General features: G+C 44.2%; 1 protein-coding gene across 1 annotated transcript in view; it reads left to right on the forward strand.

Moving 5' to 3' along the window:
* LOC109926453 (procathepsin L-like) overlaps positions 1-16,958 on the forward strand; it is a 35,211-nt gene extending 18,253 nt beyond the window's left edge. Inside the window, exons 3-7 of the mRNA XM_048614209.1 lie at positions 7,528-7,650; positions 10,685-10,837; positions 13,589-13,813; positions 15,589-15,754; positions 16,812-16,958. Of these exons, the coding sequence (XP_048470166.1) occupies positions 7,528-7,650; positions 10,685-10,837; positions 13,589-13,813; positions 15,589-15,754; positions 16,812-16,951 (807 nt within the window). The 3' untranslated portion in view covers positions 16,952-16,958. The remainder of the gene's footprint in view (positions 1-7,527; positions 7,651-10,684; positions 10,838-13,588; positions 13,814-15,588; positions 15,755-16,811) is intronic.
* Positions 16,959-17,722: the final 764 nt, after the last annotated feature.

Consider the following 17,722-nt stretch of genomic DNA (forward strand, 5'->3'; position numbering starts at 1 on the left):
CAGCAGTAACTAGGGATGAGCCAATAAATACTGGGCCATTCTGCAAAGCCCACATCCCACGAATCAATAGTAAAGTTTCAAAAATCGTATTGGAACCTGAAAATTAGTGGTTTATATTTTACCACCATGACAATACAATAGCATTCCCTAGGGTGTGGTACTAATTCGATACTTAATGTATGCATTATTCATTTAGACGTGGGTGTGTAGGGCATAATTTCAGAATTTGCAGATGGTACAAAATTTGTATTTATGCTGAATTGTGAGGAGGATAATAATAAACTGCAAGAAAGCAGGTGGAATAGGCAGAGATGTGGCAGATGCAATTTAATACAAAAGCCATTTAGGGAAGGAAACTGCCATCCTTGCCTGGTCTGGCCTGTATGTGACTCTAGACCCACAGAAATGTCCTGTACAGCTGCAACATGATCTCCCAAATCTATACTCAGTGCACTGACAATAAGGGCAAGCTTACCAAACACTTCACTATCCTATCCAACTGCAACTCCACATTCAAGGAACTATGAACCTGTGCTCCAAGGTCTCTTTGTTCAGCAACACTCCCCAGAATCTTACCAGTAAGTGTATAAGTCCTGTCCTGATTTGCCTTTCAAAGGGCAGCACCTCACATTGATCTGAATTAAACTCCATCTGCATCTCCTTGGCCCATTGGCCCACCTGATCGAGATCCCATTGTACTCTGAGGTAGCCTTCTTTGCTGTCCACTGCACCTCCAATTTTGGTGTTGTCTGCAAACTTACTAACCATACCTCCTATGTTCACACCCAAATCATTTACATAAATGACAAAAAGCAGTGGACCCAGCACCTAACCTTATGGCACACTGCTGGTCACAGGCCCCCAGTCTGAAAAGTGACCCTCTACCACCACCACCCTCTGTCTTCTACCTTTCAGCCAGTTCTGTATCCAAATAGCTAGTTCTCCTTCTATTCTGTGTGATCTAACCTTGTTAACCAGTCTGCCATGGGGAACCTTGTCAAATGCCTTAGTAAAGTCCTTATAGATCACATCTACTGCTCTGCCCTCATCAATCCTCTTTGTTACTTCTTTAAAAAACTCAATCAAGTTACTGAGACATGATTTCTCCCACACAAAGCCATGCTGACTGTCCCTAATCTGTCCTTGTCTTTCCAAATACATGTAAATCCTGTCCCTCAGGACTCTGTCCATCATCTTGCCCGCCACTGTCAGGCTCACTGGTCTGTAGTTCCTTGGCATTTCCTTACCACCTTGCTTAAATAGTGGCATAATGTTGGCCAATTTCAAGTCTTCAGGCACCTCACCTGTGGCTATCGATGATACAGTAAGGTGCCCAGTAATCACTTCCCTAGCTTCCCCCTGTGTTATAGAGTACACTTGATCAAGTCCTGCGGATTTATCCACCTTTATGTATTTTAGGACATCCAGCACCACCACCTGTGTAATATGGACATTTTTCAAGATGTCGCTATTTATTTCCCCACGTTCTATATCTTCCATATCCTTCTCCGTAGTAAACACTGATGCAAAATACTCATTTATTATCTCCCCCATCTCCTGTGGTTCCACACTTAGGTCGCCTTACTGATCTTTAAGGGACCCTATTCTCTCCCTAGTTACTCTTTTGTCCTTAATGCATTTTTAGAATTGCTTTGGATTCTCCTTAACCCTATTTGCCAAAGCCATCTCATGTTCCCTTTTGCCCTCCTGATTTCCCTCTTCTATATACTCCTACTGCCCTTATACTCGTTTAGGGAGTTCACTCAATCCCTGCTGCCTATATCTAACACGTGCTTCCTCCTTTTTCTTGATCAACACCTCAATTTCTCCAGCCATCCAGCGTTCCCCACTCCTGCTAGCCTTGCCCTTTACACTACCAGGAACATACAGTGTCTGGACTCTTGTTATCTCACTTTTGAATGCTTCCCATTTTCCTTTATCTGTGAACAGCTACTCCAATCAACTTTTGAAAGTTCTTGCCTAATGCTGTCAAAATTGGCCTTCCTCCAATTTAGAACTTTAACTTTTAGATCTGGTCTATCCTTTTCCATCACCATTTTAAAACTAACAGAATATATGGTTACTGGCCCCAAAGTGCTTCCCTACTGACACCTCTACCTAACTTCCCAAGAGTAGGTCAAGTTTTGCGCCTTCTTTAGTATGCACATCCACATACTGAACCAGAAAATTTTCTTGAACACACTTAACAAATTCCTCTCCATTCAAGCCCTTAACACTATGGCAGTCCTAGTCTATGTTTGGAAAGTTAAAATCCTATACCATAACCCCTCTATTATCCTTACAGATAATAGAGATCTCCTTACAAATTTGTTTCTCAATTTCCCACTGACTATTTGGGGGGGATCTATGGTACAACCCCAATAAGGTGACCATCCCTTTCTTATTTCTCAGTTCCACCCAAATAACTTCCCTGGATGCATTCCCAGGAATATCCTCCCTAAGTACATCAGTAATGTTATCCCTAATCAAAAGCACCACCCCTCTCCCCTTCCCCTCTTGCAACCCCTCCCCCTTCTATCCTTCCTATAGCATCTGTACCCTGGAACATTAAGCTGCCAGTCCTGTCCCTCCCTGAGCCACATCTCTGTAATTGCTTTGGTATCCCAGTCCCGTGTTCTCAACCATCTGCCTTACCTGTTAGGCCTCTTGCATTGAAATAATGCAGTTGAATTTATCAGTCCTACCTCATTCTCTGCGTTGTTCCTCCCTGCCCTGTCTGTTTGACTTAGTCCTTTTCACAACTGTATCAGTCTCAGACTGATCTCTTTCCTCACCATCTCCCTGGGTCCCACCTCCCACTTAATTTGAATCCTCCTGAGCAGCTCTAGCAAATTTCCCTGCCAGTATATTAGTCCCCTTCCAGTTCAGGTGCAACCTGTCCTTCTTATACAGGTCACTTCTATCCCAGAAGACATTCCAATGATACAAAAATGTGAATCCTTCTCCCCTGCACCAGCTCCTCAGCCACGTATTCATCAGCTCTATCCTCCTATTCCTACCCTCGCTAGCTCATGGCACCAGGGAGTAATCCAGATATTACTACCCTCAAGGACCTACTTTTTAAATTCCTACCTAACTTCCTATATTCTGGTTGGCATGGACGAATTGGACTGAAGTGTCTATTTCTGAGCTGTACATCTCTACGACTTTGTGTCACACTCACTCTCCGTTAGTGTGCCCACCTCCCACCAAGGCTCACGCTGTACCTCTCTCTCGCTACGGCCCACAACATCTTCCCCGGCCACTCTCACCCGCTCCAACCCTTGACACTGCTCACTCTGTCAGCTCTCTGCACTGCTTCCTCATTCACTTGGAACACTTCCCCATCTGCCATCCACTTTTATTGCCCTGAATACCTGCCTGTCTCTCACTGCAGGAAGAACAAGCCCTTGCTAAGGCAGAGTGACTGAAGGTGGGTGCTGGGCTGCCTGACATTCAGCCCTTTTTTTTTGGGGTAGCACCTTGACTCTGATCATCCTCAGCAGCTGACTGAGTGTTTCTCAGCCCCTGGACCGGTGTCAGAAACTGGCCGTGACTAGCTCCCCACCCCACCCGGGCTATTCCCCATGATGTTGTGCAGGACACACTTACTCCCTCCGTGTGTCCAAATGGCAAGGTCCAATGGTGTAATGTGAGCCTGGTATCTCTGGCTGAAGGGGCAAAGCACAAAAAGGCGAGGTCAGGCACGGACATTGTGACTATACAGGCAGACTCTGAGTGAGTGAGTGCTATGACAGTGAGTGAAGAGTCCAGCGATACAGCCTAGTCCAGTCCTGGAGCTGGGTATGTGTTCCTGAGCACAGACTCCTTGCTGCAGCATTACCGTGAGAGTTACTGGGGCAGTTTGAGGTGCAGAAAGGTCCTCTATGCAGATTGGGAATGTGCCATGAGGTTCATAGAGCCTGGCACACGTGGGATGCCAGTGTCCACAGACACGTTGTGTTGAGGTTGTACAGGACGTTGGTGAGGCCTCTTCTAGAGTACTGTGTCCAGTTCTGGTCTCCCTGTTATAGGAAGGGTATTGTTAAGCTGGAGAGGGTTCAGAAGAGATTTACCAGGATGTTGCCAGGAATGGAGGGTTTAAGTTATAAGAAGAGGTTGGATAGGCTGGGACTTTTCTCATTGGAGCATAGAAGGTTGAGGGGTGACTTTGTGGACATTTATAAAATCAGGAGGGGTATAGATAAGGTGAATGACAAGTGTATTTTCCCTAGGATGTGGAATTTAAAGACTAGGGGACATATTTTTAAGGTGAGAGGAGAAAGATTTAAAATAAAAAACATGCAGGGCAATTTTTGGATAAGTACGTGAATAAGAAATGTTTGGATGGATATGGTCCAAGCATAGGCAGGTGGGACTAGTTTACTTTGGAATTATGGTTGGCGTGGCATGGATGGACCGAAGGGTCTGTTTCCATGACTCTGTCTGTGTGTCTGGGGCCCATCATGTATCCTGAGTTGTTTGGTGCCAGTTTCCTGGCATCCAGCTTATTTGGTGAGTTTGTTAAAATATAAAGCTGAGTATCATTGGGCATCAACAAAATGTTTAGTGGAATCAAGACTTGTAGGGAAAATGCTGGAAAGCAGATGTGAGGAATGTTGGATCAGCCATGATCTTATTGAATGGTGGAGCAGGTTTGAGGGGCTGAATGGGCTACTCTCCCTCCTATTTCTTTTGGTCTTAACAAGCAACAATCCACCTTGAATGGTAACTCACTGCTGCCTTGCGAGGAACCCAGCTCACTGCTTGTGAAAAGTGCAGAGATTTGCTCCTGACCGTGACATTGGCCCAGCCAGACCTCTCGCCTGACTCTGCTACAAATCTCACCTGAGCCCTCATCATTCAGACCCCTCTCAAATTCTGCCCAGAATTTCTGGTAGCCAGCCTCTTCTTTTTGGAGCTGCGGTTATTTTGAGTCTGTAGCAGTCCTCTCGAAAGAAATAGTCAATTTGGAATTAAGAGTTAAAAACAGCCGTGGTATTACGATGTTCTGACATGGTGATCACAGGATACGTGACTAGTTCCTCTTACTCACAGGGCAATGAGGGATATACAGTGACTATTGTCTGGCCTGTATTATTCACAGCCTGGAAGCAAATGTAAAGAAATGAAAGTAACAGTGATAGATCAACGTTACCTTTCCCTCACAATTGCTGACATGGACTTTGGCTTGGGAGTGGTTCTGCAGATGCGGCTGTTCTCTGGTAGCTTGGCGTCTATTTGTGAGCCTTTTATCGGCCTGTTAGCAAGTTGTCACAGTCACACCTCACCCTATCTTCATCCAGCGTCTGCAGGCGCAAAGTGTTCCAGCAGGAAATTGGTCGTGATCAGGAAGACGAGGGGAGCTGTAATAGGGAGCATCAGCTTATATCAGCGTGGAGAAGGCACTTGTGGTTCTGTGATACCTCTGGGCTAGGAGGCCTGGGTTCAAGTCTTACCTACTTTGGATGCGTATCATATCTGAGCGGGTTAATTAAGGATGTTGCATGGAATAACCGTTGCAGATCGCAGCTTCTGATGCTGGATCCACAATAATCAGGAACCTTGATGTTCGAAGCATTGTGCAAGTTCATGGAATTTGTATTGGTGAACGTTTCAATCTGTGTAACCTGAGGGTAAAGAAGTCTTTGTTAGCCGTTTCTGAGTGTTGTACATGCTGAGAACTGTACAGTTGCCATTCCTTGATCTAGGAGCAGCAAGATTTAAAGTGGACTTGCTTTGTTTCAGTGAACCCTGTGAACAAGCTTTGGGCGTTTCAGCTGCAAATGGAATTTAACTCTGTAAAAGTGTGAGGCGATGCACTTTGGAAGAATTAAGACAAGGGAGTACTCAGTGACTGGCAGGACACTATGATGTCAGGAACAGCGGGATTGTAGGTGTTTGTCCACAGGTCCCTGATGGCAGAAGGACAGGTTAATAAAGCAGCTAAGAAGGTGTACAGGACACCTGCTTTATCAGTCGTCTAAGAGCAGGGAGGTCATATTGGAGCTGTCTAAAATTTGATTAGGCCAGAGCTGGAGTATGGTGTCCAGTTTTTTTTTTTTTTTTTTTTAACTTCACTTGTGGGACATGGGCATTGCTGGCTGACCAGCATTTATTGCCTGTTCCTAGTTGCCTTGAGAAGGTGGTGGTGTGATATTATTTACTGGCTTGCTACGCCATTGCAGAGGGCAGTTGAGAATCAACCATGTGACTCCAGTCTCCCAGTAACATGTAGACCAGACCAGGTGAGAATGGCAGATTTTCGTCCCTGAAGAACATTAGTAAATTCTTAATTCCAGATTTTTTAAGTGAATCCAGATTCCAGCATCTGCTGGGTCGCCGGAACATTAGCTGAGTTTGTGGATTAACAGTCTAGCAATAATAGCACTTGGCCATCACTTCCCATCATTCTTAGCCTCTGACCTTCTGCTGTAGCCACTGTGTTTATATGGTGAGTTCTGTTGAGTTTTCAGTCAATGGTGACTTCAAGGATGTTGATAATGGAAGATTCAGTAATGGTAACACCATTGAATGTCAAGGGGCAGTGGTTAGATTGTCTTTCATTGGTGATGGTCATAGCCTGGCATTTGAATGGCACAAATGTTACTTGCCACTTGTCAACCCAAGCCTGGATATTGTTCGGGCCTTGCTGCATTTGAATGTGGATTGCTTCAGTACTGAGGAGTTGCGAATGGTGTTTGTGCAATCATTGGTGAACATCTCCACTTCTGACCTTATTGTGGAGGGAAGGTCATTGATGAAGCAGCTGATGATGGCTGGGCCTACTCCTGCTGAGATGACTGACCTCCAACAACCACGACCATCTTCCTATGTGCCAAGTTCCAAAATTCTGGTCACCACACGATGGGAAGGGTGTGATTGTATTGGAGGTGTGCAGTTGAAATCCACCAGGATGTTGCCTGGATGGAGCAGTTTAGCAATGAAGAGAGACTGGATAAGCTCAGGTTGTTTGCTTTGGAGCAGAGAAGGCCGAGAGGGGACCTGATAGAGATGTATAAGATTGTGAGGGGCATGGATAGAGTAGACAAAAAGCAACTGTTCCCTCCAGTTGAAGGGTCAGTAACAAGGGGGCATAATGTCAATGTTAAGACCATGAAGTTTAGAGGGGATTTGAGGAAAATCTCTTCCATCCAGAGGGTGGTGGGTATGCAGTGTCATGTCTGGGAGCACAGTTTGGATGGGAAACCTCAAAAACATTAAAAAGTGCTTAGACAAGCATTTGAAACGTCATAACATACAAGGCTGTGGGGCTAGTGCGGGAAAGTGGAATAGGTGGATAGGTGATTTTCTTTTTATTGTTGGTGCAAACTCATGGGCCGAATGGTCTCTTCTGTACTGTATGACTGTGACTGTTTCAGAGATGTGGTGTAATAGTTTTTGCTGAGATTCCCTGCAGAAGTGACTCACTGACCTTAATATCTAAATTGATAAACTTACCTTGAGGCAAGAGCCCACTCTGTTTCCAAAGTGTCTCATGTCATTGATTTTCTACCTTTTCCTCAGAATGAAGAAGGTGTTCGGAGAATGGTGTGGGAGAAAAACTTTAGATTTGTGGAAAATCACAACTTGGAGTACTCGCTGGGTAAACACAGCTTTAATCTTAAGATGAACCAGTTTGGAGACATGGTAAGTCAGGACGTATTATTATTGGAAGGAGTCTGAACAGATAGAATCCCGACAGTGTGGAAGCAGGCCATTCAGCCCATTAAGTCCACACCAACCCTCTGAAGGGCATCCCACCCAGACCCACACTTCCTGCATTTCCCATGGCTAATGCACCTAACCTGCACTCTGTGGACACTTTAGAATGGGCCATCCACCCAACCTGCACATCTTTTGGCTGTGACAGGAAACTGGAGCATCCAGAAATGGAATGGGGGAGGCTGAGCAAACAGCTCACTCCCAGGAGATGAGTGTGCCCTTTAAATGTTCTGATACTTCTAATGCATAAAAAGGCCAAGTCACCATCGTCATACCAGACCATAAGGCCGCTCTCTCATTAGAGAGAGATGGCTGGTGGTGTTTAAACTGAGGGTCATCATGCCTGAGGTGAGGGGAGAGGCCGAGAAAGTGAGTCCTTCATGGTAATCTCAGTCAGTGTGGGAACTGACCCCGTGCTGTTGGCATCATTCTGCAGCTCAAACCAACCATCCAGCCAACTGAGCTAACCTGACCCCATATATATGTTACATATGCATACATAACATCAATATAAAGAGTGTAGAGGCATTCTTGAGAGAAATCAGGAAGGCAGAAAGGGGATATGAGATAGCATTGGCAGATAAGGTTAAGGATAATCCAAAGAGATTCTATAAATACATTAAGAATAAGAGGGTAACTAGAGAGAGGGTAGGGCCTCTTAAAGATCAAAGGGGTTGTCTTAGTGTTGAATCCCAGGAGATGGGAGAGATACTAAATGAATATTTTGCATCAATTTTTACTGTGGAGAAAGGAATGGAGTCTAGAGAGTGCAGAGAAATAAACTTTGACGTTTTAAAAACAGCTCACATTACAGAAGGGGATGTTCAGGAGGTCTTTGAGAATATAAAGGTGAATAAATCTCCAGAACCTGATCTAATGGATCCCAGAATGTTGTGGGAAGTAAGGAAGGAAATTGTGAGACGCTTTGCAGAAATATTTGCATCATCTATACCTATAGGTGAGGTGCCTGATGACTGGAGGGTGGTTAATGTTATACCTTTGTTAAAGAAAGTTTGTAAGGAGAAGCTGGGGAACTATAGACCTGTGAGTGTGACTTCGGTTGTGGGTATATTGTTGGATTTGATTATAAAGGATAGGATTTATGGACATTTAGAGAGACAGAAATTGATTAGGGATAGTCAGCATGGTTTTGTGCGAGGAAAGTCATGTCTCACAAGATTTTTTAGGAAGTTACCAAAAAGATTGATGAGAGTGGTGCAGTAGACATTTATTTGGATTTTAGTAAAGTCTTTGACATGGTTCCGCATGGTAGACTAATTGATAAAGTTAGGTCACATGGGTTTCAGGGTGAGTTTGCCAATTGGATACATAATTGGCTTAATGGCAGAAGACAGAGTAATGGTGGAGGGTTGTTTTTCAGGCTGGAGGCCTGTGACCAGCGGTGTTCCACAGGGATCAGTTCTGGGTCCTCTTTTGTTATTTATACAAATGACTTGGATGATAATATAGAAGGCATGGTTAGTAAGTTTGTGGACAACACCAAAATTGGTGGCACCGTAGACAGTGAAGGCGGTTTTCTGAGACTAAAGAGGGATCTTGATCAAATGGGTCAATGGGCTGAAAACTGGCAGATGGAGTTCAATCTGAATAAATTGGTACAACAAACAAGGGTAGGGCTTATACAATTAATGGTAGGGCTCTGGGTAGTGTTGTAGAACAGAGGGACCTAGGGGTGCAGGTACATAATTCTTCAACGTTTGCACCACGCATAGACAGGGTGGTTAAAAAGGCGTTTGGCAAGCTTGCCTTATTGCTCAGTCCTTTGAGTATAGGAGTTGGGAAGTCATGTTGAGGTTGTACAGGACATTGGTGAGGCCTGTTCTGGAATACTGTGTGCAATTCTGGTCACTCAGTTATGGGAAGGATATTATTAAGCTGGACAGGGTTCATAAGAGAGTTACCAGGATGTTGCTGGGTATGGAAGGTTTGAGTTACAAAGAAAGGCTGGATAGGCTAGGAGGTTGAGATGTGACCTGATAGAAGTTTATAAAATAATGAGAGGTATAGATAGAGTTGATGGTGGTTGTCATTTGCCTAGGATGGGCAATTTCAAGACTAAGGGGCACATTTTTAAGGTGAGCGGAGAGAGATTTAAGAAAAGACATGAGGCAGATATTTTTTATATATATCGTGTGTCTCATGCGTGGAATGAACTTCCCGATGAAGTGGTGGATGTGGGTACAATTACAACATTTAGATGGATACATGAATAGGAAAGGTTTGGAGGGATATGGGCCAGGAGCAGGCAGGTGAGAGTAGTTTAGTTTGGGATCATGTTTGGCATGAATTGGTTAGACCGAACAGTCTGTTTCCATGCTGTATAACTCAATATATATATTTAATATGTAACATATATAAATATTATAATGATGGTACATGACTCTCATTTAATCTAGTTTCCATATTTAACCCTGGTCTAGGTTGTGGGAAGCTGAGCAGCTAAAGAGGAGAAAGGACTTACCTTTTGATAACTTGCCTGCCTTTGTAGAACTGCCTGCACTTTTAGAATAGAAGACTGAACCCTTTTCAAGATCTTGGAGAGGGTGCAGAAGAAATTGACTAGATTGGTACCAGGGATGTGGGCAGCGAGTTACGTGGAGGGAAGCTGGAGTTGTTCTCCTTGGAGTAGAAGTTATTTTGAAGAGGTGCTTGTCAAGAGTGAATATCGAAAAACTGTTTCAAGTAACAGGGAGGGCCAAAACTAAGGGTCATAGATTTAAGGTAACAAGACGCAGAGAAATGTTTTCACTTACTGAGTTACAACTTGGGATATGATTCCTGAGATGAGTGGTGGAAGCCAATTTTCACGGTGGAAGCCAATTTTCACAAAGGAAGCTGGATAAATGCTGGAGGGGGAAAGTTTTCCTTAGGACATTTTGGGAACTCTTACTCTGGTTCCTGACGCTGACCCCTTTATTGGGATCTTGTCACATTTCAGACCTTGGAGGAGTTCAATGAGCAGATGAATGGATTCCGTCTCTTCAAATCCAGGAACTCATCCCGGCCACTTGCAAGGATCCCTGAACTGGCTGAAATTCCAAAGAGTGTGGACTGGCGCGATGAGGGATATGTCACTCCAGTGAAGAACCAGGTACAAATGAATTTCATCTCAAGAATAAATTTGAGGACAGATTCCTTATCAATGATAGGCAGAAGTGTGGCTGGACAGATGATTTGGTTTCAGCTTCTGAGGGTGAAATTACCATTCAGTCAACAGCTGAAAATCAGCCAGAGCGAATCATCAGTCTGTTTTACACATTCCTGATCTTCATTTTTTTTAGTGACTTCAGTCTGGTGGTGTTTAATAAGGTCTACCGGGGTTACAATCCAAAATATGTGAATAGAGTGGCTTTATTTAAGGCAAAGTGGACAAAATTATAAAGGTAAAGGGAATAAGATGTTGCAATGGTAAATTTACAGAAGAGATGGGAGGAGATTTGACTCCAACATAAATATCGGCTTGGACTAGTTTGGGCTATTTCTGCGTCATATATCTGACAGAGTCATCTATGAATGTGGTGTCCTGCTCAGGGAAGTAATGCAAGCCCCATCTTTAGTTTTAATGCTGACATTCCACTTGCACTAGAACCTACACCAGTTGGTAGTGATGGTGAGGGTGAGTGCCGAGCAGGGGAGCTCGAGCAGTTGTGCTGAGACCTCCACCAGCAGCTGATGATGGTGAGATAGTGCAACTAGGGCAGTCAAAACTGACCCTGTCTGGGATAAAAAGGATGTCTTTGGGGAAACAGGGCCTTGAGGGGAGAAAGTGCAGACAGATAAGGGATTCCTTAACCCGATGTAAACCACAGGCTTCATTCCCTGTACATTCTGTAAATACTTCCTTGTATAACCTTCATTTTCCTCGATATTTGTAATGACCTGATGCCCTTAGAATAAAGAATCCCTTAATCACGACCTTTGGGACTTGTTTGGTTCAAATCTCATTATGCATATGGAACATCAAATTCAATATAATTAGGAGAATGATGCAGTTGATAAAAGGAAGGGCCTGTGTGTAGATTGACAGAGATTTGAGTGTTAGATGAATAAATCAGCACATAAACTTGTTGGGTTTTGCTGCCAAGATTCCACATTTATGGCCTAATTTTCATGAAAGAGATGGGAAGTAGAGTAGCGAAACATTCCGTGTATGTTATAGGTGTCCTCTCCTCCACAGTTCTACAGGGAGTTGGATCAGGTCTACTGTTCCACCAGGTACAATTCTCAGGAACATAGCAACAATCGGGGTGGTGTGGTAGGGAGGTTCTTGAAATGGATGTGAAAATAATAAACTTGTAACAATATAATAGAGTTATCACTCAAGCATATTTTATTCCAAACTCAGACTTCAGCCTTGTAAACGATTGTTATCCCCTGTATTGATTGGAACTAGGTAGATCTCACTGACTACAAGGTCCTTGATTGGGGTTGTTAACCTGGGCCAAAGAGGAAACCCTGGCTGACCGATATTAACAGGAGATTTAGAATCTCCTCAATTCAGGGGACTGAAGCCAGTGTACTTTGCACTAGTAAATAAGAGGTGACTTGGGTGATGGGATACCTGCCTCTGTGCGGTTATTTCAGTTTTCAAGTCAGGATGTTGAGTGGTGGTGTTCCTATATATCTGCTGCCTTTATCCTTCCAAGCCTTAGAGATTATGGGTTTGAAGGTGCTGTTAAGGGAGACGTGGTAGCTGCTACAGTGTACCTTGTAGATGGTACATTCTGCTGCCACGGTGTGGCGATGGTGAAGGGAGTGAATGTAGAAGGTGCTGGATGGGGTGGCCACAAATAGGCTGTTTTATCCTGGGTCATGCCAAGCTTCTTGAACGTTGTTGGAGTTGTGCCAGTCTAGACAAGTAGAGAGTATTCCATCACAATCCTGACTTGCGCCTTGTAAATGGTGGACAGGCTTTTGGGAGGCAGGAACTGGATTACTTGCTACAATAGTCCTAGCCTCTGATCTGCTTTTATAGATCTGACCATTTTATAGACCTCCTGCTTCAGCCAACGCACTGAAAATCTGGGGCAAGATCATTGCGACAGTGAGGGCAAACCTTATTAAATCCCTTCAGAGTTCCGGTCACCCTGTTATAGCAAGGATATTATTAAGCCAGAGAAGGTTCAGTAAAGACTTACCAGCTTGTTGCTGGGAATGGAGGCTTTGAGTTATAAGGAGAAGCTGGATAGGCTGGGACTATTTTTATTGGAGGCATGGGAAGTTGAGAGGTGATCTTATTGAGGTTTATAAAATCATGAGGGGTGTAGGTGTAGATAAGTTAACTGGCAGGTGTCTTTTCCCTAGGATGGGGAAGTTAAAGACTAGGGGGCATATTTTTAAGGTGAGAGTAGAAAGATTTAAAAAGGACCTGAGGGGCAGTGTTTTTTACACAGTGATTCAAGGAACTTCCAGAAGAAATGATGGATGTGGGTACAGTTACAATGTTTAAAAGACATTTAGATAAGGTCATGAGTAAGAAATGTTTGGCGGGATATGGGGCCAAGTGCAGGCAGGTGGGACTTGTTTAATTTGGGAACATAGTTAACATGAACAGCTTGGACCGAAGAGTCTGTTTCTGTGCTGTATGACTCTGATTCTATGACTCTGGCTTTTGTTTAATGGGAGAGTTTAGATTATGAGGAACAAGAAACCCATTGATTGTGTATCCGCGATGTTATCCTCCTGTAAAATGGCCCATTTTCTGGTTGAACCTGATTGGTTGCAAACCTAATGGGAAGGCTTTGAAACAGCGTCTGTCAAGTGATATTTAAACTGTTTGGATTCTGTAATAAAATGGAAAGTTTCTCCTTTTGCAAAGTTCTGAAGTTGTGTGTGTTCTCAGGGTAGCTGCGGCTCATGCTGGGCTTTTAGCTCAACGGGAGCGTTGGAGGGACAGACCTTTAAAAAGACGGGAAAACTCATCCCATTGAGTGAGCAGAACCTGGTGGATTGCTCACGAATGCAGGGGAATCATGGATGTGGTGGTGGATGGATGGAAAATGCCTTCTTGTATGTACATGAAAACAATGGGATTGATTCCGAGGCTGGGTACCCATACACAGGCCAAGTGAGTCAATCATTTTGTTTTACTCCGCTAGATTAATCAGAACTTTCTTGCAATGATTGTCTATTACTGATTCCATTTATTCTGTCTACATTTGAGTAAGTTCTTTGTAGGTCCAGCAAAATCCATAAAAGATCTGGGTATTGCTATGGCCTAGATTCTGCCCTTTAACCCTTTTGTAACCACAAGTTTAAATCCAGCCCAGACTAATGTACTGATGGGAGGTGAGGAGTTTGAGTTGCTTTAATCAATCGCTCTTTGTTCAGCTAAGCTTCCTATTTTTGGTCTAGCCTTGATTGAAGCTGCGTGAGAAGATGGAGGGAGCGTGCAGAGTTTTAGCTAACTTTGGGGAAAGCCATCCAGAGACACAACTCAGCAAAGTGTGCCTGAGCAACTGGGCTGGGTGGAGTTCAGAAGCAGTTCCACAGTTATACAGGGCCTTGGCGAGACTACACCTGGTGTAATGTGTGCAGTTTAGGTCTCCCTGCCCAAGATTAAATGTTAAATGTTTAGATTTTAAAGGCATCAAGGAGTATTGAGAGAAAGCTGGAATATAACTTTGAGACAGAGGATTGGCCGTGATCGTATGGAATGGTAGAGCAGGCTTGAAGGGCTGCGATAGTCTCGTCCTCCTCCTCCTAGTTTCTAGGAATTCCTATCAAACTTGATGGACAAGATATATTTTGATTAATTTGGGTGGTGCGACTTATAAACTGCATAGAAAAGGAAAGGGCTGCAAGAATAAAGATGTAATCTAGGCTTAGATTTTAATAATATCTGCACAGCCTGTGTGTGCATGCGCGAGTGTGTGTGCGCGCGTCTGTGTGCGTGCACGCTCGCGCGACCATGCGTGCGCCTGTCCGTGCGAGTACGAGAGTGTGCGTGCGTGCGCCTGTCCGTGCGAGTACGAGAGTGTGCGTGCGTGCGCGAGTACGAGAGTGTGCGTGCGCCTGTGCGTGCGCGAGTACGAGAGCGTGCGTGCGCCTGTCCGTGCGAGTACGAGAGCGTGCGTGCGTGCGCCTGTCCGTGCGAGTACGAGAGTGTGCGTGCGAGCGAGCGAGTACGAGAGCGTGCGTGCGTGCGCCTGTCCGTGCAAGTACGAGAGTGTGCGTGCGAGCGAGTACGAGAGTGTGCGTGCGTGCGCCTGTCCATGCGAGTACGAGAGTGTGCGTGCGTGCGCCTGTCCATGCGAGTACGAGAGTGTGTGTGTGTGTGTGTGTGTGTGTGTGTGTTAGTTCTTCAGAACATGGGTGACAGTTGTTCATGGTGTGATGTGATGAGGCTGTAGCAGAGTTCCTCAGGGTTCTGGCTGGCCAGAGAACACACTCAGTCTTACCACTTCCACAGGCAGTTTGGGAAGGATTTGTGGATTGATAATCAGCCTGTTTGGCTGCACTGTGCCACACTTTCTGGAGCCGTCAAGTCCTGAGGACTTGAACCCAGAGCTTCTGGCCAAGAGGTGGGAATGCCATCCATTGTGCCACAAGACTTCTGCCAGCATTATGGCCCCTCTTTACCTGTTCGCCAAAATTAGAATGACATGACACCTGGATTTAACTCCATCTTTACACTGACCCTGTTGTTATTGGGGAGTGAGAAATTGCACTGAAGAATAATGTGGTCGGGGGGAGATTTAAATTAGCACCACATTTCCTTTTGAATTTAGCTGCATTTAATTTCCCCTATGAATGACTGCATTCACTGCATAAATTAATTGCAGTTCCTTTGACAGAACGATGATGACATGATATTTACTGCCTGTTTTCTCTTCAAAATAGGATGATCCCTGTAATTATAATGTCAAGTACAGAACTACCAACTGCACCAATTACTTTTTTGTTAACCAAGGTGATGAAATCGCTTTAGCTCAGGCAGTTGCGAAAGTTGGACCCGTATCTGTTGCTATTGATGCCACTCATCAGTCTTTTCAGTTTTACTGCACAGGTAATTTATGACTGGCAGTTTTGGTGTTCAGTCAAGAGAGGCTTGTTCATCTGATGGCATGGCTTATTCTTGTTTGTTTTTGGGAATTTTAATTCATCCCTGATACCTGTGAGCAAACTGAAATCGAGGTTAAAGAAAGCTGCTGTCAAAAGAATTAATAGCCCAAATCTTCCAACCCAAATCTGGTTCCCAGATTTAGATCCGGATGTTATGGACCAGACCAAAACCTCTCAAAATATATTAAGAAGGTAACCTAGACCCTAACTGTTTCTTATTTTAAAGGTAAGTGTGAGGCATTGCATTACAGATGCAATTTGATTGGTCAAACTTCTAGACTTTATGCAAAACACACTTTACTTTTAGAGATAGTAGGAACTGCCGATGCTGGAGAATCTGAGATAACAAGGTGTAGAGCTGGATGAACACAGCAGGCCAAGCAGCATCAGAGGAGCTGGAAGGCTGATGTTTCGGGCCTAGACTCTTCTTCAGAAATCTTCACTTCTTCACTTTAGTTTTACACTAGTTAAAATACAGACAAGATGAAAATGCAAGAAAATTGGCTGAACCGCAACTCTATTGAAATGCTTAACAAAATAATATATAACACACTACTAATAAGTAACTGTTCCAATATAGTAACATCCCATAAACACACCCTTGGCAAAGGCAAATTGAGTAAAATAAATTGTCTCACATGCAATTCTAGCAGCAGGAAGGGAATCACAGCTTTTAGCCATAACAGGGAGAGGAATAAGGGCTTCCACATCCAGCTTCAAGCCCCCAGTAACTGAGAAAGCTAAAGCTAAAAACCCTGGTTCTGTGGGAGCTTGACTTGACCCCTTCAGGCTGCTTTTATTGTTCCAACTTTTTAAAAAAAAAACCCTAGGCCTCAGAAGCTGTTTATTTTATTGGCTTTGAGCAGACTGCTCGCTACCTCGATCTCAACCTTCCTTCATTCAAAAAAATGAAAAAAAAAACCTCTTAAAGCCACCGTATTGTCACACATTACAAACAAAAAAGGTACATATTTACTTAGCTAGAATTTCTTTTCTTCCAGTCAAGGATCCAGTAGAGCTGGGTGCAGGTGCAGGAATCCTGGGAGGGAGCTGCGCAGAGAATTTCATAGAAGTCCCAGTTTCTTTATACAGTATTAACTGCGGGAGCCAAAGCCTCTCTGAGAAGCAATGGAGAAAGTAATTCTGCAAGAGGTAGAGTGTCAATTGGGTGAAGGGTGGGTAAAGGGTTAGGGTGATGGATGAACGGAGAAGGAGTAGAATGGCAGTTGGATGAGGGTTTGGGTGGATCAGGGAGAGTCGGATCGGGTCGGGGTGGGGGTAGTCTGGTCAGTATGGTGTCAAGCACTAATTATAAACACCATGTTGATTCAGACCGAACTGGGGAAAGTGACACCAACACTTTGATTTTAAACCAACACTTTGATTTTAAATCTCCCATGCTTGCATTCAACTCCCTCCACGATCTTGTCCCTCATTTCCTCTGACACCTTCTCCTGCTCCAAATCTTGCTGTTCCAATTCTGGCTTCTTGCGCATCGTAGTATAGTCATAGGAACATAGGAACATGAGTAGGCCATTCAGCCTTGAGCCTGTTCCACCTTTCATTGAGATCATGGCTGACCTGTACCTAACTCATTACCTGTCTTTGGCCAACATCTCTCAATACCATTGTTCAACAAAACTTTATCTATCTCAGATTTAAAATTAACAACTGATCCAGCATCCGCTGCCATTTGTGGAAGAGAGTTCCAAACACCTGCCATCCTTTATGTGTATAAGTGCCTCCCAACCTCTCTCCTGACCAGCCCTAATTTGTCAGTCTATGCCCATAGTTCTAGAATCCCCAATCAGTGGAAACAGTTTATCTCTACCTACCTTGTCTTTTCCTGTTAAAATGGAACATAGAACATAGAAGTGAACAGCACAGGAACGGGCCCTTCAGTTCTCAATGT

Source organism: Rhincodon typus, chromosome 29 (assembly GCF_021869965.1).
Source record: "Rhincodon typus isolate 14 chromosome 29, sRhiTyp1.1, whole genome shotgun sequence".
In the NCBI taxonomy this organism is placed as follows: domain Eukaryota; kingdom Metazoa; phylum Chordata; class Chondrichthyes; order Orectolobiformes; family Rhincodontidae; genus Rhincodon; species Rhincodon typus.